The 23,432-nt window shown below is 39.6% G+C and overlaps 2 protein-coding genes across 6 annotated transcripts; one reads left to right on the forward strand and one right to left on the reverse strand.

Moving 5' to 3' along the window:
• Window positions 1-1,755: 1,755 nt before the first annotated feature.
• Window positions 1,756-15,379, forward strand: MAK16 (MAK16 homolog). The gene is made up of 10 exons (XM_002930658.4): window positions 1,756-1,901; window positions 4,193-4,242; window positions 4,335-4,444; window positions 4,551-4,615; window positions 5,005-5,156; window positions 6,329-6,383; window positions 12,019-12,093; window positions 12,809-12,919; window positions 13,657-13,722; window positions 13,879-15,379. Exons 1-10 carry the CDS (start codon window positions 1,887-1,889, stop codon window positions 14,071-14,073), a joined length of 894 nt encoding a protein of 297 aa, XP_002930704.1. The 5' UTR covers window positions 1,756-1,886; the 3' UTR covers window positions 14,074-15,379.
• Window positions 12,705-22,519, reverse strand: TTI2 (TELO2 interacting protein 2). 5 transcript variants are annotated; one of them, XR_004621915.1, is made up of 8 exons: window positions 21,606-22,519; window positions 20,219-20,459; window positions 19,453-19,551; window positions 17,950-18,137; window positions 17,729-17,872; window positions 15,627-15,789; window positions 14,520-14,701; window positions 12,705-12,890 (listed from the first exon to the last, which is right to left on the reverse strand). XR_004621915.1 is itself a non-coding variant. In XM_019793488.2 (7 exons), exons 1-7 carry the CDS (start codon window positions 22,250-22,252, stop codon window positions 14,597-14,599), a joined length of 1,527 nt encoding a protein of 508 aa, XP_019649047.1. In that variant the 5' UTR covers window positions 22,253-22,519; the 3' UTR covers window positions 14,490-14,596. The 5 variants fall into 5 exon arrangements, 4 of the variants coding, with proteins under 4 accessions (XP_019649047.1, XP_034503440.1, XP_034503439.1 ...); XM_019793488.2 differs by lacking the exon at window positions 12,705-12,890 and having other exon boundaries at window positions 14,490-14,701; window positions 19,459-19,551; window positions 20,273-20,459; XM_034647549.1 differs by lacking the exon at window positions 12,705-12,890 and having other exon boundaries at window positions 14,490-14,701; window positions 20,273-20,459.
• Between the last annotated feature and the right edge of the window lie 913 nt (window positions 22,520-23,432).

Consider the following 23,432-nt stretch of genomic DNA (forward strand, 5'->3'; position numbering starts at 1 on the left):
TCTCTCTAAAATAAATAAATAAATAATCTTTTAAAAAATGTCATAGGTATTTAATGTGCAGATGGTGATTATAGTTAAATATAAAAAGTGTGTATTACATATTTGAAAGTTGCTCAGAGAGTAGATCTTCAACATTCTCATTAGAAAAAATTTGCAATTCTATAGTGACAGATACTAACTAGACTTACTGAGGTGATCCTCTTGCGGTATATACATGTATCAATCATTATTTTGTACTACCCAAACTACTGTATGTCAGTAATAAATCAGTTTTGAAAATTATTCACTGGATTCACCTGTTGGTGGTGAGCAGGGAAGGAGTATTATTCTAAATCAAACAGAAAAATATATCACTTCCCCTGCTTAAAACAATTTGGGGAGTGTGGTGTGGTACGTCTAGCTTTTTATTTCTTCCGCATTATTATTTCTTAAGAAACTTCATCTTTTTATTTACTTTTTAAGCAATCTCTGTGCCCAAGGTAGGGGCTGAACTCAGTACCTGGAGATCAAGAGTCCCATGCTCTACTATTGAGCCAGCCGGGCACCCCTTTTCCACATTATTTTAAACTTGATTTCATTAACATAAAAGGGCATGTGTATGTGTGATGACTGCCCTCTAGGTCTTTAAACCAGGGAAAGCAAGTAGGTGAGAACAATCGCAATTGTTTTTTATGAAGCAATGTAAACCATGCATTTAAGTACCTCCAGTCTTCAGATACTCCCATTTTTCAAGTGGGATAGTGTGCTAAAGGGTGATTTGCCCAAAGATACTTAGTAAATAGCAGTTGGTTTTTATAATCTAAATTTGGCTCCAAAACCAGTGACAAATCAATGGTTTCCAAGAGGGTGGTGGGTTTTGTTTTGAAGATTTATTTATTTATTTTTAGAGGGAGATTGACAGCGGAGGGGAGGGGCAGAGTGAGAGGGAAAAGAATCCTCAAGCCAGCTCCCCGCGGAGCAAGGAGTCCGGGGAGGGGCTGGATCCCAGGACCCTGAAATCACGACCTGAGTCGAATCAGTTAAGCCTCAGCTTAACCGAACCACCCAGGCACCCTTCCAACAGGGCTGTTCTAATTCATAGTTGTTACCTGCATGCCCCCAAATGACATTATTTATGATATACTTAATTATTTAAAATGTAATATGCAAATTAAGTGCCCATCCTTATTCCGAGATTAAGCCTTTTTTTACTCTTTTGGTATTAAACTTGCCCTTCTTTAGAAAAACGGTGCGAGCTACTGAACGTTTTCTTTCTCCCGTCAAAATAAAAAGAGGGGAAAAACTGTTAATTCTCCTAGTTCTGTCTTTTAATATCATCTAATCCATGAATTTCAAAGGTCAAGACCCAATGCCACACCACACAAGTGTCACTGGGGTTAAGCGAGGGGCAAATGAGGGCGGGAGCGAGGGTCTCAAGTTCGAGCTCCACAGCCCAGGCGACGACGTAAAAGTAATGCAGCTCTGACGGCTAGGCGCTAAGGCCCGGCGGGTGGCGGACCGCGCTTTCCCGAGCGCACGGCGGAACCGAGGAGGCCCGCCGCCGGCGGGGGCAGCCAATACTCAGGAGCAGTCATAAGACCGCGCTTTGGACCAGGGCGGGCCCAGCGACCTCCGCCTTCGCGCCCCAGGCCGACTCCTGCGCGGGATGTCAGGGCGCCGCTAACCGGGTTTACGTTCCCAGAGGGAGACCTGGGACAAGACCCAGGCGGTGCGAGAGGGCGGTGACGGACCTGACGCCGGAGTTACGCCGCCAAGGGGCGCTAGGCAAAGCCGAGAAATCAACACTCTCGCGATAGGTGAGATTAGGCTCTCCGGAAGTGATTTTCCGGAAGAAGCATGGCTGCTCCCTAGATCTGGCAAGGCTTTGCAGCTGAACCGCGGACACCATGCAGTCAGATGACGTGAGTGTCGTGTTTCTCTGCCACCTGGGTTCTCCTGCTTTAAGAGACTCAGAAGCCACATACTCAGCTGGCCCATTAGCCTCGTGTTGCTCCAGAACCGAGGTTTCCAGAACCCCAAATTCCGAGCGTGCGGCCCTCACGTGTTTACCCGGGATCCCTATCCCGCTGCCTTAGCTGGGTGAAGGGGCTGGAGCACAGTCACTTCAATATACAGGGTTGGCTTATCTAGTCCGTGGTACCCAGCAATGAAGGACTTTGCCTGTGGTGTCACTGGACGTGGGAGGCGCGGGTGGGGTAAGGTGGGGGATGGTATGGCCAAGTTTGGGCACGTTTAAGGATCCCTTCCTTCCACGTGTATGTTACTTTTAAATCTGCTTTTTCCGTGTTAGGTTTTTCTTTACATTTGCTCCGTTGTCTGCCCACGTTATCATTTTTTGGAAGCATCCTCGATTCATTTGTTTAGTTACATGTATGAGAAATACAAAAGTGTTTACGGAGTGCCAAGCACTGTGGTAATTACTGGAGATTTAGTTTTTAATAAGCAGACAAAAGACCTCTGCTTTCCTGGAGCACTCTGGTGGAGGAGACAGATGGTAAACACGTGAACAAATTGAAAACCGTTGTACTGTGTAATACTGTGAAAGAAAGACCAAGGTTGATGAAGTAGAGAGTAATTAACAGAGACCACTTCAGACAAAGCTGATCTGGGAAGGTTTTCCTAAATGGAAGACATTTGAGCTGAGATGTAAAAGATGTGAATGAGCCGTCATTGATGGGCTGAGGGAAAAGCAAAAAATCCAGGCAATGGGAACAGTAAAAAGCAAAGATCTGGAGGTAAGAGAGAAGGAATATAGTAAAGAATACTAGTGTGACCTGTGCTGTAGGAGTTGAGGGAAGAGAGAGAGGTAATGAAGTTGGGTATGCTTGTAGGGCAAGATCATGTAGAGTCTTGTAGGAAGTATTTTTAGGGCTTCTAATGGTAAATGACCTCTGACTTATTTTGTGAAAAGTTGTGTAGTTATGTGAGAGGCTTTTGAAGGAGAGAAAGAATGAAAGCAAGGAGAGTAGAGTATGCTGAAAGTAGTTTCAACCAAGGTAGTAATGGTGGAGAGGAAAAGAAGTGGATGATTTGAGATCTGTATTATCGGTATTCAGTGAAGAGGGAAAGGGAGAAATCAAAGGATTTTTTGATTTGAACAAATAGTTCAGTGGGGGTTATATTTGTGGAGATGGGGAAGGAAAACAGTATTTTGAGAGATGTGGAATTGAGAGCTTCATTTGGTTGTTAATGTGCGTGATGCCTTTCAGACATCCAAGCGGAGATGTCAGGTTGACAGTTGGGTGTATACATACTTAGGCTCAGGAGAGAAGTTTGACCAGGAGATGACAATTTGGGAGTCATCAACTTACAGATAATATTTAAAGCTACAAGCTAGAATGAGCTCCTACTTTCCCAGTTTGATTTCCTCTCACCTTTTCCTGTCATCCCCGACCAAACACACAGCCTATAAAATTCCAAAAAAGTTGTTCTGTTTGTTTACACTTATTTTTTAGGCTTTAACTTCTTTAAAGCCTTTCCCAGTTCCTCAGGGCAGCTCACTCAAAGGCTCTTATAAACTTCTTTTGTGGCACTTAGACTGATGCTTTGTGATGTTTTGTTTACATTTCTTCCCCCCAAGTAGATAGGGGGAACTATACCTTCCTTGATTCAGCAAATACTTGAGTACGTCCTCTGTGTCAGGAGTTAGAGATATCAGTGCCTTACCTAAATTAAACATACAATCAATGTTGAAAGAATAAAGAGTACGTTAGTAGAAGAAAGCAATAGATGATTTTCTTGGCCAGATGAGATCAAATTACAGTACATACGTCCAACAATCTAGTACTGTGCAGCCTTTTACAATGGATAATGAACATATTAAGTAAAAAAAAAGAATGTTACAAAATATATATACTTCTCATTTTTGTTAAAAATATAGGCATACTCGTTGGAATGTACAGGTATAGAAAAAATTCAGAAATATTTACAAAATTCCAATGAAATTTTATCTGTGGGTCATAGGGTGATGGTTATTGCCAATTTGTATATACTTTTTCTACAAGAATCTGTGTAAAAAGAAAACAAACCAGACTATTTTACAAAGCATTTCTTCCTCCTCTCATTCCTCAAAAGACTCCTTTGAGACTTCCTCAGTAAATAGGGGTACTGCCCTAGGGCATTGTTTTCTTGAGTTAATACTCCCATCTGTTGGGTCAGAGTAATTGAAATAGGTTTTTTCTTTGTCTTGTAGGTTATCTGGGATACACTAGGAAACAAGCAGTTTTGTTCCTTTAAAATAAGGTGAGTCTAGATTTTCAGCTTGAGCAAAGATTCCTTCAGTTGCCCTCTTGTTAACCCATCTTATAATTTTTGCTCTTTTCCTCCCATTCTAGAACTAAGACTCAGAGTTTTTGCAGAAATGAATATAGCCTGACTGGACTGTGTAATCGGTCGTCTTGTCCCCTGGCAAACAGTCAGTATGCCACTATCAAAGAAGAGAAAGGTAACTCCTTAGTTTTAACTTCCATGAGAACTAGTCAGCAGCTTTTAGAAGGACGTTCTGTAGTCTCTCTGTAGATAATATTAACGGCATTTACTTTATCCTGCAGGACAGTGCTACTTGTACATGAAGGTTATAGAGCGAGCAGCTTTTCCTAGGCGTCTCTGGGAACGGGTAAGACTTAGGGCATAAAATTACAGTGATCATTAATCAAGAGCAAAAATGCCATGTGCTTTTCTGTCTTCCTTGTCCATAGCTGGATTAAACTTTTAATTCAGATTTATTTGTTTTTGAGAGAGAGAGAGAACAAGCGGGGAAGTGGGGGGTAGGCAGAGGGAGAAGCAGACTCCCTGTTGAGCATAGAGCCAACATAGGGCTTGATCCCAGGACCCTGAGATCATGGCCTGAGCCAAAATCAAAAGTCAGAGGCTTCACCAACTGAACACTCAGGCACCTCTGGATTAAATTTCTGAAGCCAACCTCATTAGGCCCCATGAGTATCATAGCAGTGAAGACCTAATAATTTACCCTTACTCTTTAAGCTTTCTTTTTCTGTTTGATAGGTCCGGCTTCATAAAAACTATGAGAAAGCACTGGAGCAAATAGATGAAAATCTAATTTACTGGCCCCGTTTCATTCGACACAAGTGTAAGCAGAGGTTCACCAAGATCACCCAGTACCTAATTCGAATTAGAAAACTTACACTAAAGCGACAGTAAGTATTTAGGTCATTCATTTATTATATTTATTTTTTAAGTCTGTCTTTTCATGGGTCATATTAGGAAGATGAGTGATTGTGAAATCTCTAGTAATGCTTCTTATTAAATCAATTTTGGACAACCTTTTATGATATGCTGACAAGAAGAAAGTTTCCCTGGGGCACTTGGGTGGCACAGCGGTTAAGCGTCTGCCTTCGGCTCAGGGCGTGATCCCGGCGTTCTGGGATCGAGCCCCACATCAGGCTCCTCCGATATGAGCCTGCTTCTTCCTCTCCCACTCCCCTGCTTGTGTTCCCTCTCTCGCTGGCTGTCTCTATCTCTGTCAAATAAATAAATAAAATCTTAAAAAAAAAAAAAGAAGAAGAAGAAAGTTTCCCTTCAGTTGAAATTGTGCCCTTTGATGTTGCAGGATTTAAAAAGCGGTATAGTAAAACTTAATGATCCCCTCCCTGTCTGAAAAGCAGCTTCAGAAAATTTTCTTTATAACTCCCTGACAGAATCATAAAATTAAGGAATTGATAATGACCTAAAATTTTTGAATAGATAAGAATGTAAGAACTTTACGCTGAGTTCACTGAAAACTAATTTTTAAAAGTGATGTGAAATTCAATTAATTGATTATCTTCCTAAGGAGTGGTAGATCCTAATACTTTTTCACTGTGACCTTCAGAGAAAGCTGAAGATGGCAGTCTTCTACAGAAAACTTTTTTTCTTTGTTAACTGAAGCATTAATCTTGGCCTAGTAAATGCCCTCAGAAGTCTCAGTATGCCTAAAGAAAACAAAAAGTAAAATACACATTAAAATAAATGTGAAAACGTCTGACTTTATAGCATTAAACACCTAGAAAATTGTTAAGTATATATAATCTTGGCTATATTGAGCTGAGCGCTGCAAAATCAATCCTTTTTTCTTCTCATTTTTTTTTAAAGATTTTATTATTTGTCAGAGAGAGAGAGCAGGTGCACAAGCAGGGGGAGTGGCAGGCAGAGGGAGAAGCAGGCTCCCTGCTGAGCAAGGAACCCCATGTGGGACTCTATCCTGGGATCGATCCTGGGGTCAGCCAAAGGCAGACGCTTAACTGACTGAGCCACCCCGTTCTCATTTTTTTTAAAGGAACACACAGAATGTGCACTTTGGTTTTCTGATAATGTGTTTTATTTTCTGTAGGAGGAAACTTGTTCCCTTGAGTAAGAAGGTGGAACGGAGGGAAAAAAGAAGAGAGGTAACCTACCATTTTGGTATTCATAGCTTCTGTATTTTCATTGAGGGTTAGGGGTGTGTAGGTAGGGATCATGAGAAAGATTCAGTCACTATTGTCTATGAACTCTTCAGGCCTTGGGTTCACTAATGTATTGTGTAAGATATTGGATATTCATATTTTAAGATTATGACTTTCAGGGCAGGTTAAAATAAGGGTTCTTGGGGATATATATAATGGAGAACAGAAGGAATACCTCGTCTGAAATTCTTGAGGTTAAGTGTTTCAGAAATCCGACCTTGGTATGTTGCCTTTCTTACACATCGCATACTACTCTCTGCAGGGTTTGAGCATTCTTTTTTCCTTTTTTCTCCCCTCTCCCCAATGGTAAACCTCTTTAATTCCCATCCCCTTCTTCTCCCATCTTCCCACCCACCTCCCCTCTGGTAGTCATCAATTTCTTTAGTTAATAGTCTGTTTCCTGGTTTGTCTTTATGATTTTTTTTTCCTTTTCTTGTTTTGTTTCTTAAATTTCACATAGTGAAATCCTATGGTATTTGTCTTTCTCTGACTTATTTCACTTAGCATTATACTCTCTGGCTCTATCCAAGTCATTGCAAATGGCACGATGTCATTTTTTATGGCTGAGTAATATTCCATCGTGTGTGTGTGTGTGTGTGTGTGTGTGCGTATATACACGCTTCTGTATCTATTCATCAGTCAGTGGACACTTGGGCTGTTTTCATGCTTCGGCTATTGTAAATCATGCTGCAGTGAACAGAGGGGTGCATGCATCCCTTTGAAATAATGTTTTGGTATTTTTTGGGTAAATAGCCAGTGGTGTGATGCCGGCTTGTAGGGTAGTTCTGTTTTTAGCTTTCTGAGGAATCTCCATGCTGTTGGGCAGTGGCTGCACCAGTTTGCGTTCCCACCAATAGTGCAAGAGGGTTTCTTTTGCTGCACATCCTCACTAGCATATACTGTTTCTTGTGTTTTTTTATTTTAGCCATTCTGACAGTGTGAGGAGATATCTCATTGTAGTTTGATTTGCATTTCCCTGATGATGAGTGACGTTGAGCATCTTTTCATGTGTCTGTTGACCATCTGCATGTCTTCTTTGGAGAAATGTCTGTTCATGTCTTCTGCCCATTTTTTAATTGGATTATTTGTTTTATGTTTTGGATATTAACCCTTTGTCAGATGTATCATTTTCAAATACTTTCTCCTATTCAGTAGGTTGCTTTTTAGTTTTGTTGATTGTTTCCTTTGCTGTGCAGAAACTTTATTTGGATATAGTCTCAATAGTTTATTTTTGCTTTCATTTCTCTTGTCTCAGGAGACATATTTAGAAAAATGTTGCTATGGCCGAGGTCAGAGAGGTTACTGCCTGTGCGCTCTCCAAGGATTTTTATGGTTTTGGGTCTCATATTTAGGTCTTTAATCCATCTTAAGTTTATTTTTGTGTATGGTGAAAGAAAGTGGTCCAGTTTCATTCTTTTGCCTGTGGCTGTCCATTTTCTTAACACTATTTGTTAAAGAGACTTTTTCCCGTTGTATGTATATTCATTATGCCTTTGTCAAAGATTAATTGACCGTGTAATTGTGAGTTTATTTCTGGGTTTTCTGTTCTAGTCCATTGATTTATGTGTCTCCTTTTATGCCAGTACCATAGTGTTTTAATTACTGCTGCTTTGTAATATAACTTGAAATCTGGAATTGGGATACATCCAGTTTTGTTTTTCTTTTTCAAGATTGTTTTGCCTATTCAAGGTCTTTTGTGGTTCTGTACAAATTTTAGGATTGTTTGTTCTGGTTCTGTGAAAAATGCTGTTGGTATTTTGATAGAGATTGCATTTAATGTGTAGATTGCTTTGAGTACTGTAGACATTTTCACAGTATTTGCTCTTCCATCCCACGAGCATGGAATGGAATGTCTTTCCATTTCTTTTCATCCTTTTGAATTTCTTTCATCACTGTTTTGTAGTTTACAGAATACAGTCTTTCACCTCTTAGATTAAGTTTATTCTTAGATATTTTTATCGTTTTTGATGCAGTTGTAAATGGAATTGTTCTGTTAATTTCACTTTCTGCTGCTTCCTTATTAGTGTATAGGAATGAAACAGTTTTCTGTACGTTGGTTTTGTATCCTGCGACTTTACTGAATTGGTTTATCAGTTCTCGCAGTTTTTTGGTGGAGCCTTTAGGGTTTTCTATTTATAGTATGTCATCTGCGTACAGTGAGAGTTTTACTTCTTACTTACCAGTTGGATGCCTTTTATTTCTTTGTGTTGTCTAACTGCTGTGGCTAAGACTTCCAGTACTATGTTGAATAAAAGGGGTGAGAGTGGGCATCCCTGTCTTGTTCCTGACCTTAGGGGAAAAGCTTTCAGTTTTTCCCCATTGAGGATGATTTTGGCTGTAGGTTTTTCATATAAGGACTTTATTATGTTGAAATATGTCCCCTCTACACCTACTTTGCAGAGTTTTTATCAAGGATTTATGTTGTGCTCTGTGAAGTGCTTTTTCTGTATCTGTTGAAATGATCCTGTGGTCTCTATCCTCTCTCTGAATGATGTGATGTATCACATTGATTGTTTTGTGAATATTGAATCACCCTTGCATCCTGGAAATAAATCCCATTTGATCATGATATATGATTTTTTTACTGTATTGTTGGATTCATTTGCTAATATTTTGTTGAGGATTTTTGCATTTGTATTCATGAGATCTTTTGGCCTGTAGTTCTCTTTTTTTGTAGTATCTTTGTCTGGTTTTGGTATCAAGGTAATACTGGCCTCATAGAATGAATTTGGAAGTTTTCCTTCCCCTTCTGTTTTTTGGAATAGTTTGAGACAAATGGGTAATAATTCTTCTTTAAATGTTTGGTAGAATTTGCCTGTGAAGACATCTGGTCTTGGATTTTTGTTTTTGGGGAGCATTTTGATTATTGATTTAATTTCATTGCTGGTAATTGGTCTGTTCAAATTTTCTGTTTCTACCTGTTTTAGTTTTGGTGGGTTACAGGTTTCTAGAAATTTATCCATTTCTTACTAGGTTGTCCAAATGTTGGTATACAGGCTTTCATAATATTGTTACCATTGTATTTCTGTGGTATTGGTGGTTATTTCTCTTTCATTAGTACTTTCATTTATTTGGGTCTCCAGGGTTTGAACATTCTAATCAGATGCACTAATAGCTCTGCAGTGAAATACAAGAAGGTACCCACTAGATGGAATTTCAGAAAACTTTTTAGGGAGCTTATGTCAGTTCAGGTCGAATTAGGCCACTAAATTTAGTTTTTTGGATTTTCAAATTGGTTATAAGGAATTGATTGGGATTATCTGTTTCTTTGTAGTAAACTAGGCAGGTTTGTTACCAGATTAATTAATAGTGATGGTAATACCGTGCTGTCCATAGAAAAGCTAGACAGGAAACGCCAACCTTTGTCACAGAGAGCAGTCTGCCGGTCTACCTCACTGGTACCTCATTCAAATTGACTTTTCTTCTGCTTTTCAAGACCCAGCAATTAGTTTTTCCTTACAAGTTGAAATGTCCAGTTATTCTAGGTATTTGCTGTGCATACTTCCCCCTCTACCAACAGGCATTTCCCTGATCATTTGTCATATCCTATCAAGAAATCACTTTAATAATTTGGTGCTTTTGTTCCCATTACTCATAAAGAGTTTGGGACTTCCTGTCTATTATAGCATTGGTCTCCAAACCGTTGTGACTCCTCACCAAAGAAATTTTTGAACCTATCCTCCCTGGTATATTATGATAAATATTATTGTACATGTATACTTGCACTAATAGGTATGTAAGTAACATACCTATTATTGATGTGGTGAAATGAAGGTCTGGTTCTTCGCTAAGAAGTTTGTTTTTACTGGCTCTTATAACGGATAGGTACGTCAGAGACACGTCAAGGAGTGCATCGTTGGTTGGTTGCACTAAGTACTGGCTCTGCATTTTTCATCCTTCGTCAGCAGTTCTGCATTGCTCAACAGGTGTTCTTGCAAGCCTTTCAGAGGAAATTAAGTTGTTCTGCTTTTAACCAAATAAGTCTGAAGCCTTCTGAAAAATGTCGATTTGGTAGATTTTTAAATGGGCTGGAAAATTACGTTTCCAGATTGTTTGAGTGTGTGATTTGCTGCATTTATGGGAGGCGTATGTTTTCAGTGTCACTTATAGATGTAATCACTTTTCTTTCTCAAATGTTCTATCCACAGAACAAGTTTATTTAAAAACATTTTAAACTCACTGTTAAAATACTGCTTTTCTCTTGAATGAATGGAGTAAGCATATTTATTTTTTAAAACTTTTGTTGTTACATATTACACAGTCATTTCTCATCTTGGAAAATTTGAAACATTTTTCTTTTTGTGAAAAATGCATAATTCTGTAAGTTGTGCAACTCTTTTTAAGCACTAAACAATTAAATAGCTTATCTTTATAACTACTCCTATCGTACTGCAAACTGTTTAGTATCATCTGTAAATCCACTTAAGCAGACATCAGCTGCTGTATGCTGTAATCATGTGAATAAAGTAGCGAGATCCCCACTTTCAGACTCTGCGGTAGTTTTCCCTTAGGTTATCTTCCTTACTGTATCTGACACACAGCTATTTGCTTTATGGCCAGAGTTAAGGCACCAGTGTCAGTATGTATTAAAAAAAATAATAACACTCAGTTTTTAAGGAAAAAATACACAGCAATTTTGACTGTTTTCTGCCTGCATCTTAGTGGATCGCCCTTAAGGTGTGAGCACCCACTTTAGAGAACAGTGCAGAACATTACGATAGCCTTTTAACTGATCTTGTGCCCCAGTCTCCCTGTGATTTATCCTGCACACTGTTTGTCATTCTAACAAACCTTCAGTATAGGAGACTTTAAAATCTTTTATGATCTTTACTACTAAATTAATGCAGCCTTAGGCTGGAAAGATAGACTGAGGTTAGATTTTTATGTTTTGGTTGTGACTGGTACAGGTTGATACCATGTATCATTTTCAGTGAGATCACTGGAGGAAGAGATTTTTAATCTATTTTTCTGTCACATGGAATCTGACATGGTTTTAGAAACAGTATGAGTAAAAGTCTCTATTTCCCTCTCTCAGCTTTTACAAAATCTGTTTCAGGATTGCTCATTTTCTAAGACACTTAAATGTATATAGATCTGCATGCTTTGTGTATCTATGAAAGGCTTCGTTAGAATATAATTTAGGGGGCGCTTGGGTGGCACAGAGGTTAAGCGTCTGCCTTCGGCTCAGGGCGTGATCCCGGTGTTATGGGATCGAGCCCCACATCAGGCTCCTCCGCTGTGAGCCTGCTTCTTCCTCTCCCACTCCCCCTGCTTCTGTTTCCTCTCTCGCTGGCTGTCTCTATCTCTGTCGAATAAATAAATAAAATCTTTAAAAAAAAAAAAAAAGAATATAATTTAGAATGCTATTTATAAAACCATTGGAATTTTTTTAATTAACAGGTTCCCAAGGTTTGAAGGCAGGAATATATCTGGCTGGAGAGGCACAAATCCCAGTGATAGCAGGAGGGGAAAAAAGTGATTCTTTTTAAATAAAAACTTGATGGTTTTTTCCACTTCTGGAGGCTGAAAAATGAGTATTAATGAAGTAAATGGGTTTACTCAAATTTGTCTGTTACAGGAAAAGGCATTAATAGCTGCTCAGCTGGATAATGCTATTGAAAAGGAATTGCTGGAGAGACTGAAACAAGATACGGTGAGAAAGCTAGGAGCTTTGGGATATAAATTTTAGTTTTTAGACCAATAATATCATGCTAGGAATAGTGGGAAATGTGTTTTATCATCAAAGATGCTGGAAAGATCTTCACTTTGATTTTTGTTCCTGGAATCAAACAAATATGTAAGCCTTGGCTTTCCTATTTTAGTTCACTGACAGAAACACATACAGTGCTCTGGTCCCCCTGACACTCTTTTCAGTGTAAGAGACCTTTCCCTTTGCACCGTATTGCCAGTTCTGTACCCAAGGCAACAATTCCAGATCTCCGTAAAAAAGGCATGCAGTTTGATCCTCCTGCATATTACCTTAGTCTTCTAAGGTTCTTTAAAATGAGTTTTTAATTCTTTCTAAAAATTAGTGTCATTTGTAAGACAAAAATGAATAAAACTTACTTTTCCTTATTATTTCCTTTCTGTCAGTAAATTTACATTTGTTCCAACCCATGGGTTTTATAAACTTCTAAGTTTTAAGGGATATGCTTCTATTCTTCAGGGAAGTTACCTGTTTGATTTTAACCACTGATTATTTAAAATGTGCTTTTAAAGACATTGTCCGTTCTAGGCTTAAAATTAATGCAGAAATACTACTTATCAAATATTCTCATTTAATCACTGAGGAATATGCTTATTGGACAGTGGACTTCAAGTGTAAGATTGAGATGCCATTACAGCCGATGTGTGTTCTGTTTCCTCAGTATGGTGACATCTACAACTTCCCCATTCATGCCTTCGACAAGGCCCTGGAACAGCAGGAGGCAGAGAGTGACTCTTCAGATTCTGAGGAAAAAGATGACGAAGATGAAGAAGTAAGCCTTGTTTGTTTTTGCTTCATCAAGCAGTCATCTGGTGAACGAGATCTCTTTAGTGTACTTGAGAGACAGAATATTATTTTCATTCCCTGAACCAAAAATAATTCTTTGGTCATTTTTTTCTATCATGGGGTTAATTTTAGTTCAGCCAACAAACTACACATTGACAATTTTCATCTTATCGGCATTCTAAAATTTTTCCTGCAAGGGGACAAATGAATCCTCATCAGCTGATAGATTATACCATTAAGGAAACTACTGAAATTATACAGGATTATTCACTATTAATATAGGGGAGGTACTTGAATGATTGTGTTTTTAGGAAAAGGCCAGATTTAGCAAGTAGTTGATAAATCACATGGTACACTCACATAGGCACACAGGTGTACTTTTCCTAGTAGTAACCCTTTTTTGATATTTGAAATTCATAGATTCAATGAAATGTACAGAATTGTTTTCTAAAGCCCTACCTATATACTAATTTTTTAACAAATTAATATGAGGATGTTTTACCTCTAATGATTTATATTAGGCATGAGAATTGATATCCCTGAAATGTGTTTAAATCAGAAGTATTAAACTTGGAAATAAGTCGGTTTTGGTTGAGCCTAGTAAGTAGACTATGACTATGAATCTCTTTGTTCTTTATGCACTTACTTATCAAAGAATAAAACTGGATGTGTAAGCTGAATGTTCGTTCTGTATTTTGGGCTTAACAGTTATGTTTTATTTAGGACGTGGGAAAGAGAGAGTTTGTGGAAGATGAGGAGGCAGATGAGTGTGACATAAGTGATTTTGAGGTGAGATTTTGGGCAAAAAAAAATGTCCTTTGGCCCTCGGGGAAAAGAAGGTTTCTGAACAGGCAAATAAATTCTCTGGTTCTAAATTGAGAGTACAATGAAAGAGTTTGGGGTTTGAATCTAGCATTTTCTCTTTTCTTTCCCTCCCCATATCAGGATATGGATAAACTGGATGCCAGCAGTGATGAAGACCAAGACGATAAATCCTCCAGCGAGGAAGAAGAAAAGGCCCTTGATGCCAGACATAAAGGCAAAACACCCTTGAAAGGACCTTTGCGGAGAAAACGAGCCTACGTGGAGATAGAGTATGAGCAGGAGACAGAGCCTGTGGCCAAGGCCAAAACTACGTGACTTTTCTTCAGACATTTGTAAACAGGACTGAACATTTCCAACATCCTCCTTTCTTTCACCATAAACATGTGCACACCTCCAGTTTTTGCTCTTTCATATGGTATTTAACACAATATTTGTGTTTTTAATATTTATGCTACTTCTGTGGGGCAAGAAATCTGGGAGGGAGCAGAGGAAGCCTTAAGTTGTGAACAGAGTATTTTTATAGCGTTGGCATATGCTTTGAAGTAACAGCTTGAGCCCAAGAAGCTTAACAGATGAATTTGTGGGTGTAAATATTTCTAAATTTTAAATGTTATCCACCCGTTTCCTTGGCGTCCTCCCCCCCCCAACTTAATTTGGAAATGTCCAGACTTCATTTTTTTTCTTGTTCTCTTTTCCCTACCTCTTTGGGAACAAAAGAAGGAAAAAGAAGGTCTACGTTATAATGTTTAGTATGAAAATACCTTTTTTCTTAAATAATTCCATTTACACAGTCAAAACAAGAAGAAAAGCCTTCCTGCTTTCGGAAAGTAAGACAAATTTAAGTTCCGTCGTAGGATGCGCCTTCAGACACCTGCCGCACTTTCCTGATACAGTTCACCACCTTGCTGTCTTCACAGCTTTGGAGAGTTTTGACCAGGAGACCCTGAAACATGAAACCAAACAGGCTTTGACTTTTCTTTTTAATTGGTATCTCTTTTCCTTTTACCTTGGTTCTTCTTTCTTGGTACCATACTCAAAAGAAAGAACAGACAAGACTAGAGCACAGTTCATGGAACAGGTGTAATGTTAAAAACAGTGTTGGCGTGCACAGAAGTGTCCTGCTGGCTCAGGAAGAAGCAGGTTAATATGAGCCAATGCAAATCAGATTGGATCCAGGGCTCGAAAACTGCCTGAGATGAAAGAGCCAACACAAAGTCATTTGAATAAACTGATAAAAGAACAAACTATACTATCTCTAAGTATTTTTAAGATATGAATTTCTTTTCAAGCTGCTTTATAACTTTAAATTGAAGATTTCTAAATGGGGAAGGAACTGAGGCAATAGTTTATTAAATATATATAAACACACACACATAGCTCTTATATGCTTTGGCTTTGAGAAGTTAACTTTGGTGGAATATGAAGCTAAAAGGAAGAATTCCCATGTGGATAAATACGAATATGGAAAAATACAGTTGCCCCGGAAAAACTGGAAACATTTCTGGGATCTGAATCATTTTACTTATATTATTACTCCTTGGTGGCTTATAGCTCATTACTTCATCATTTAAAAAAAAAATTCAGATGACTAAAATAAAACTTAAGTTTTATAAACTCTTAATCTTCTGTGCATTTACTGTCCTCACCCCGGAGAACTCTCCTAATCCTCCTGCCCCTTTTGGTCTAAATGGTTCTGAATACCTTTAAAGGAAAAATAAGATGTTAATCAACCTCTACTGAAGGCTAGTGGTCTCCAAGGTGGGGACCTGAACCCTCCATTTTCATTTACAGACTTGGTCAGGCATGTGAACAGCAAATTATCATCAGTCACAGGAATTACTTAAGGACCAGGTTGCAGACTCTCTTACCTTCACCTGTCCTTGAGAACAGTGGTCCAGGAGAATCAGACAATCTGTGGCTTCCTCTAATAAGGTGTTCTTAACAGGCTCAGGTGTAAGGTTTGGATCCCTTGCTACATCGCATATCAATTTCAGGAGAGCCTTCAGTAACACCACAAGTCTACAGGAAACTCTGGAATCAAGAAGAAAAAGTTATGTTCATACTGTAAATCAGGATATTAAAACTGAGATTTCAAAGGCCATCTAAGTGGTAAAGCCCTCATTTCCTAAATGAAGGAACTGAAGTGAAATGACCTAAAGACCATGGAGCTAGAAGCAGAATTAGAGACCAGACATCAGATTTCTTGACTTCGAGCCCCTTTTTCTCTGCAGCATAGTGTGTACCCATTAACACACTCTGGCCTAAGAACACCTTGTTCCCTTCCAGAAGTTTGGTTCTACTGTAAGGAAATAATCCCTCTTGAAAAGGGAGAACTAGGATTTCCCCTTAGTAGGAACTTAGACTCCTGGCCAGAGAAAAGGAAATGGTCCACAGTACTTTAACTTTTATGCAGTCTTGGGCCTAGAAGTTAAAGTGAGAGAAATAAGCTTGGTTTCTGGGAACTCTGTCAAACAATTATCTGTCATTTAGTTCCAGATCCTGGCTTAAATCAGTTAAGCCCAGTCTATTTACTTCAACTTACTACCCTTTCTGAAAGTTTTTATCTTGATAAAAAGTTCTGGAAAAGGATAATGGTGATGGTTGTACAAACTGAAGGTATTTAATGTCAGAGTCTACTTTTAAATGGTAAATTGTATGTACTTATTTTTAATAAACCTTTTTAAAAGCCTTAATTGGAGCTGAAAAATAATTTGTAGTGGGAAAACATGCATACTAAACTATATTTCTGGATAGAAATGTGACTGGAAGAATAAGTTTGCATCCCTTGATTTAATAAATATTAAGCAGTTTCCTATATTGTTTGCTGCTCAGCTCTCTTAATTGTCATCAGCATAAGACCCGCTGTTTCCCACTCCCCAGCCCCGCTCCTTCCATACAGGACATTCATTTTCTAACCTTCCTGCTTACGCCTGCCAATCTCTACTTGGAACTGAGTCTGCTCTTTAGAGGCCTGGCAGCACTAACTGGATTCAATTTCATTCATCCATCCATTCAGTCTGTTCTAGTCCATTCTTCTAGTACTTGTGTGTTTAATAACCAGGTACTGAGTAAACTTTCCTATACTCAGGATCCTAGGGCAGGCTTACAGTTCAGTAGGGGAGAAAGACTGGCAGTCAACAAAGGCAGTCCAGTTACAGATGTAACTAAGGGTAAAGACTTTGGGAATCTTGCGTTGAAATTAGTATTATGGTTCAGAACAGATAAAGACATTGTTGGAGCAATGGACTCGGTGAATTAAACTTTGTTGTCCATGCAAGGAAGTATTTACTGACAAAACATGTTTGGGTTCCAGTTTACCGTTCCTGACACTAACTTCCAGCCAGAGTTGGAATGCTTTCTAAGCAATCATATCCTCAATTAGTACTCGCCTGGTCACTGCTCTGCAGGTGTTCAGTAATGTGCCATGAAGTTCTCTGCTCTCAATTAGATTTTAAAAACCTTGGGGTGAACAAAGTTAAGCATGTCTATTGTAGCACTTCTAAATGGCCTTTGAAATTCTAATATGCATTATAAATCTAGAGAGAGGTACACCTGCAATAACAATGGGTATATTTTATCTTTTCAATGCGAATTCCTCAGTTCAAAATCCAATAGAAATGTCAAAATGGAAGATATTCAAATATACGGCATGTGCTTAAGACTCTGTATTGGAGGGGCACCTGGGTGGCTCAGTCATTAAACGTCTGCCTTCGGCTCAGGGCGTGATCCCAGGGTTTTGGGATCGAGTGCTGCATCAGGCTCCCTGCTCTGCTGGGAGCCTACTTCTTCCTCTCCCACTCCCCGTGCTTGTGTTCCCTCTCTTGCTGGCTGTCTCTCTCTCTGTGAAATAAATAAATCTTAAAAAAAAAAAAAAAAGACTCTGTATTGGAAGTACACTTTGGCAAGTTCTGAAGAGAAAATTGGCTGAGTTCTGCCCCTCTTGGCACACCTGCCTGCTTGGCTGTTTTACCTGGGCCATGCATACTGCATGAGAAGTCTTAGAGTTTCCAGTATCTTCAGTCTAGCCTCCTCCTCTGGTCCATCATAAACCTCTAGATAACCAACGATGACTCGCTCCAGCCTCTTTAAGTGCCGGACAGTTAGGATCCCCAACCTAAAAAGGAAAGAGAAAATGTGGCACCAAGGAGATGAGCTTGAAGAGGAGGCCGGACCAGCAGCCCAGGCACTCGCCTCTTCACAAATGCAGGGAGGTTTCTCGCGTAGGTCCTGCGTAAGAGAAGGCGGTGCTCTGGCTCCATGTGTGTCAGGATCAACTGCAGGACCTCATCACATTGCGTGGTGGGTCGAGCAGCACCTCCCTTCCAGTGCAGGCCTTTCTCCAGGATGGGGAATAAATCCAGCAGACACAGGAGCACAGCCTAGGAGGAAGTAACAGAAAAGAACTCTTCGTCCATTTGCATTCAGATTCACTGACTGACCTAGCAACTTTATTCATCTATCCTTGGGGTCCGTGTCATAGAATTCTGAAAGATACCAGTAATACATTAAGTGTATATTTCTTTATATTTTCAAGCTTGTTTTACATGATCTCCAAACAAATTAACACCTTCTCTTCCAGACTGTTCTTTGCTAAGCTGTGAAATGGGACTTTATGGGCACAGCTGGGACTTTAACTGAAATTCTAGGAATCTGAGTCTATCGCCACTAGACTTCTAAGTTTAATTGATAGTTACACGTACTCACAATAAAACTGCTCCTACAAAGAATCTACGATGGTCCTCATTTGTGTCCAGTTTGACCACCCTATGTGAAGTTTCAGTGTCTAGGAACTCCCTTCTAGCTCTCTTGGGATTTTTGGGGTTTTTTCTTAGTTTTGTTTTTAAACCGTCATCTAAAGAGCCCTAAACTTTTTGGCTGTCAGTGCCTGAATTTTCAATTTAATACTTAAATTAATATTTAAAATGAAAGGTGGCAGAGGGGAGAGGGTAAGGAAGGACAAGCATAAAAGAGGAGGTTATTTCTACCTCTGACTTTATATAACTTGTTTCTTTTGTCTTCAGAATGTTCTTCCCCCTCCCGAGAAACTTCTGTTCATCCTTCAAATATCACCTCCTTCCCAAATCCTTCTAAAACCATCCCAAGACCACCAAGCCTGGTTAGCCGCGCTTTGCTGGACACCCACTGCACTCTCTACAAACCTCTTCTTAATAGATTCATCACACTGTACTATATACATGTATAAATACTCATTCATTTACATGTCTTTCCAAAGGGTTTCTTAAAGCCAGAAGCCCTGTCTGATCCATTCACTCTTGGAACCTACAATGGTCAGTCACACACAGTAGGTATTCACTGTCTTCTGGAAGGAAGAAAGACAATGTAATATCCAACATACAAAGAGTTTCAAGTGTGTGTTGATACAAAGAGGCAGAGAAGGACACAAGTTAATAAAAATAGAACTTTTCAGACAAAGCCACCCTCAAGTGATACATAATTGACACAGATGAAGACAGCACTGGCTTCTCCATGGAGACTCAGAAACGTGGATGCCTGCTTAGTACTGAGACATTTTCACTAGTCATTCGCTACCTCTTTATTTTCAAGGTGGCTATGACTTAGTCATCATCCTCACTTTCCAAAAGAGGAAAATGTGTCTCAACTATCCTTATTCACATAATACCACCTTCCACTGAAATGTGAGAACTGAGATTCACAGTTATAAACAAATCTTACCATTACCTGAATGAGGTTGTACTCTGGTGTGTACAGGTGGTTGAAAAGGGCATGGTATAGGACCTGCGCTCTGTTATACTGGAGCAAATCAGCAGCTGGCTGCAAGCAGACAAATTACCCAATTAAAACTTTCCCAAGGTTGCCAAAAGGTTGATAATTTTTTTAAAGATTTTATTTATTTTTGTGAGAGAAAGAGCACCCGAGCGTGTGCACACAAGCAGGGGGGAGGGGCAGAGGAAGAAACAGACTCCCCGCTGAGCAGGGAGCCCCCTGTGGGACTAGATCCTAGGATCCTGAGATCACAAGCTGAGCCCAAGGCAGATGCTTAACAAACTGAAGCCACCCAGGCACCCAGTGTTGATAATTTCTGAAACTGAAGTATGGCTACACAGAATCTATCATGCCATAGGATTCATTATACCATTCTCTACGGTGTATATTTTAAAAGCTCCATAATACACAGTTTAAAAAAAAAAAAAGTTCCCTTGAGTAATATAATAATAGCTTGCACATTTGGGTATAACCTCTTTCAGTTTCTGGGTTTTTTGCTCCTTGAAAGTTAATTGTTAATTACTCAAGGTCTGGTTATTCAGTTTGACATGCAGGATAATGGCCCAGGTGTCTTACACATGTTACCCATGAGATACAATCTACTACTGGCAAAAGGAAAATATAAAGAAAAAATATCAGTAAGTGAACTTAGTCACATAACAATAGTAATAGGAAGTTAATAAAAGACATAAGAAAGACAACAATAAAATGGTACCATGATGACTCGGTCTGTCCCATCCACAGATGACAGAGTGCAGAGGCTGCTTACCACATTCAGCACAATGTGATGGACACAGTGTACACCCAGTATTTTGTTCTCGGTCTGATAGTCATCCGAGATGAGCAGTGATGGGGGAAGGATCCTTTCCAGATGCTGGTTCAGCCAGGGTCGGGTGACCTGTTGCAGAGTCCATGAGAAAACATGCTTGGTGGCAGGGTTTTTCTTCCAGGACTCCCTACACGGAAATGTGAAACCACATTAAGTAAAGTGACGTGGTATTAATGAGCAAAGAAAATCAACCTCTTCGAGCTAAACAGAGCATTTTCTTGTCCCTGAAAAGAATACATCACACATAACTCTTGATAGTTACACATTAAGATTTAGATCAAAATAACTTACAGAACTTGTGCTAAAAGACAAAAAAACCAAAAACCTGACGCTAAATACATTTAACAATCAGTCAGCCAGGGCTCTGGGTCTAAAGCTTATCCAATGAGGAGTCATTTACAACAGTAGCTTGTAAAGAATCTGTGGTGAGGTGTGGGTGGTTACAGGGACAATCCGCTAAGGAGGGAGAGGGGAGTAAAGGAAATGTCTTCAGTATTATTATAAGTATCACAAGGGAGCAAGTGAATCAATATTTGAACAAAAGCAATTTACAGCTTATAAAGTGGGCTTACACACTTCACTCAACCTTCAAAATAACTGTGTAATAGATAAAATTATTTTTATATCACAAAAAAATGAAACAGGTTCAGAAAGGCTCTCTGACCTGGTCCTACTCAACACCAATAAAAAGAAGTACCAGACTACCTCAAAACTCCAAGTTCCTGGTAAACTGACAGTTACGTACACATTTTTCTGTCATCACTCTTGTATTACTAACAGTAACATACAAAGTCGCAAGTGGAACTCACAGAAAATACTTTAGCTAATAGCAATCTAAAGGGCTTTTTTCATCCCAAACATCACTTCCATATCTAATAACCATCCTTATCTAATAACTAGTGATGAATTTAAAGATCCCTAAGTTTAAATTCAAACCATAAATTTAAATCCTCTCCAAATCCCCACCCTCACCTACCTTAAGAAACTTGAGTATAAATAAATGAGACAGAACTTCCAATGTCCAGGGCAGTTGTCAGGGCTGGAAACAGCACTAGGAAATGGGAGTCTGAAGACCTGGGCTCTAATGTCGAATTTGCCAATATCTAATAATGTCATTTATAGCAAATCGCAACCTTCCTGGGCCTTAAGAGATCTGCTATTATTACAACACCTTTATCTTACCATCAGAGAAACTCAGATTCCTTTGAGCTCTAACATTCTAAAATGTTAGGCTGAAGCTCTAATTAGTGCCCCTTCTGACAAGAATACTCACTTATTCAAGTCGGGTTTGAGAAGCTCCATTATTACCGTAAATCTCCCTTTCTCATCTTCATTTTCTCCGTGCAGAAATCCTGCCACAGAACTACACTGAGTAACTCGAAGGAGTAAGGAGAGCACCTCTCCAGCAACTTCGTGGGATCTTGGGCTGGTCCATGGCTGCTCCAAGCTGTGCGTGACCGCGAAAATATAGATGGGTCCTGCCAAGTGACGCAGGCCTATCTTCCATGTAGGACAAAGCAAGGAATTCTTGGCCGCCTCAACTTTCCCCAATAGTTTAAGAATTAGTAACCCAACCGCTGCCGCTTTCTCGGCCACTTCAGCGTTAGCATGACCTCTACCTTCCTGCTCCTTGGGTGGGGCTGCATACTTCTCCAGGACTTTTGCCACCTGCCCCAGAATCTCGGGCATTCCGCGGAGCGATGTGCCACTTCCCTCAAATAACTGATCACATTCTGCGGCTTCTATTAGAGCACCGAGGTCCTGAAGTGCTGCACTTCTGGTCTTGCCCCGTCGGGACTCCTGGCTGGTAAGCCGGCGCAAAACCTGGGAGAAGGACTGTCCGAGGGCAGAGGAAGGCGGCTCTCCCGGCAAGGAAGAACGTTCCTGCGATGGGGATTCCCGAGAGCTGTCCTGCTCCATCCCGGCAATGATAAGCTGGTCTCCTCCAGACAGCCAAGATGGGAGGCTGGTGGGGATCTGCTAGAGAAAAAAAAAAAAATCCCCCCGGAGGCTGGAATTCTCCTAAAGAACACAACTAAAACCAAATAAAAAGGCAAGACGTAGGGGGGTGGGGGTGGAGGTGGGGGGCGAGTGTCTAACCCGCAAAAGAGTAAAGTCTGCGTAAAGGAAAAGATGCAGGAAAGGGAAAGAAGTCTCTCTGGGAGTAACAGAATCTCAGACTCCCAACATAAAGATATCGACCATCGATATCTATATAATTGTATAAAATTACACAATCTTTTGATTGTAATCACAGTGTGTGAGTTCTGGAGTCAGAAGTCCCACAACAGATACAACACCAGTGGAAAGTCAGGGCTCCTATATTATACTGTAGATTCAGATATTTAAAATAGGCAGCAGTGACACAATGAGAAAGCCATAACAGAAAGAATATCAAAGACCACATGAAAATTAAAATATTGTCCAGGATATCACATTCACATTAGTCATTATGTTTTGGCAGTCACACGAAAACACAAAAGCACCATACAAAGCCCTAGCACTTGCCATCCAAACTCCTTACTTCTTTTCTACGTAAATCAAAGTCAGGTGCCTGGGGCTCAGGGGCAGAGAAAAACAGAGGTCTACTACAGGAAGAATGCAGAAAAGGAAAGGACTAGGAAGAACATCTTTCTAAACCTAAGCAGTCTAAGGAAATGGAAATTAACAGAGATCCACAGAAAGACTACTATCTATCTCTGTGATCATGATTGTCCAGTAACAAAACAATAAAAGTATCAAACAATGGAGGACTACAGAGATTAATTCAACAAGTGTTTACATAGCATCTACAGGCTCTCAGGCAATTTATGCGAAACTGTGACAGATGCCTGGCAGAGAGTAAATTTAATTGTCAGTGCTGGCAATCTAAAAGCCAAGGCCATAGTTCTAGAAGCTGAGAAAACAGCAGCAATAAAAATGAATCCAGAGTCACCCATGGATTTTTAGCCCATCCTTCTGTCTACGGTTCAATTGTTAGAGAAAGATACTTTAAAAACATAACAGAAAAAGTTTGCCACCAAAAAAGGTAATCTTACTGTGGAAATTCCAAAAATAGTTCATCTTAGCAAGTAACTTTAAATTCTTCCTCCCTTCCCCC

Source organism: Ailuropoda melanoleuca, chromosome 18 (assembly GCF_002007445.2).
Source record: "Ailuropoda melanoleuca isolate Jingjing chromosome 18, ASM200744v2, whole genome shotgun sequence".
NCBI lineage: Eukaryota > Metazoa > Chordata > Mammalia > Carnivora > Ursidae > Ailuropoda > Ailuropoda melanoleuca.

What these genes read in the sequence shown, in the direction of transcription:
- MAK16 (XM_002930658.4), top strand. An exon ending in AGAGACTGAAACAAGATACG is followed by an intron (nt 12,094 to 12,808) that starts GTGAGAAAGCTA and finishes CTGTTTCCTCAG; the next exon opens with TATGGTGACATCTACAACTT. An exon ending in GTGACATAAGTGATTTTGAG is followed by an intron (nt 13,723 to 13,878) that starts GTGAGATTTTGG and finishes TCCCCATATCAG; the next exon opens with GATATGGATAAACTGGATGC.
- TTI2 (XM_034647547.1), bottom strand. Translation starts at nt 22,252, where the DNA reads ATGGAGCAGGACAGCTCTCGGGAATCCCCATCGCAGGAACGTTCTTCC. An exon ending in CTCAAACCCGACTTGAATAA is followed by an intron (nt 20,460 to 21,605) that starts GTGAGTATTCTT and finishes ATTTCCGTGTAG; the next exon opens with GGAGTCCTGGAAGAAAAACC. An exon ending in GGACAGACCGAGTCATCATG is followed by an intron (nt 19,552 to 20,218) that starts GTACCATTTTAT and finishes GTCTGCTTGCAG; the next exon opens with CCAGCTGCTGATTTGCTCCA.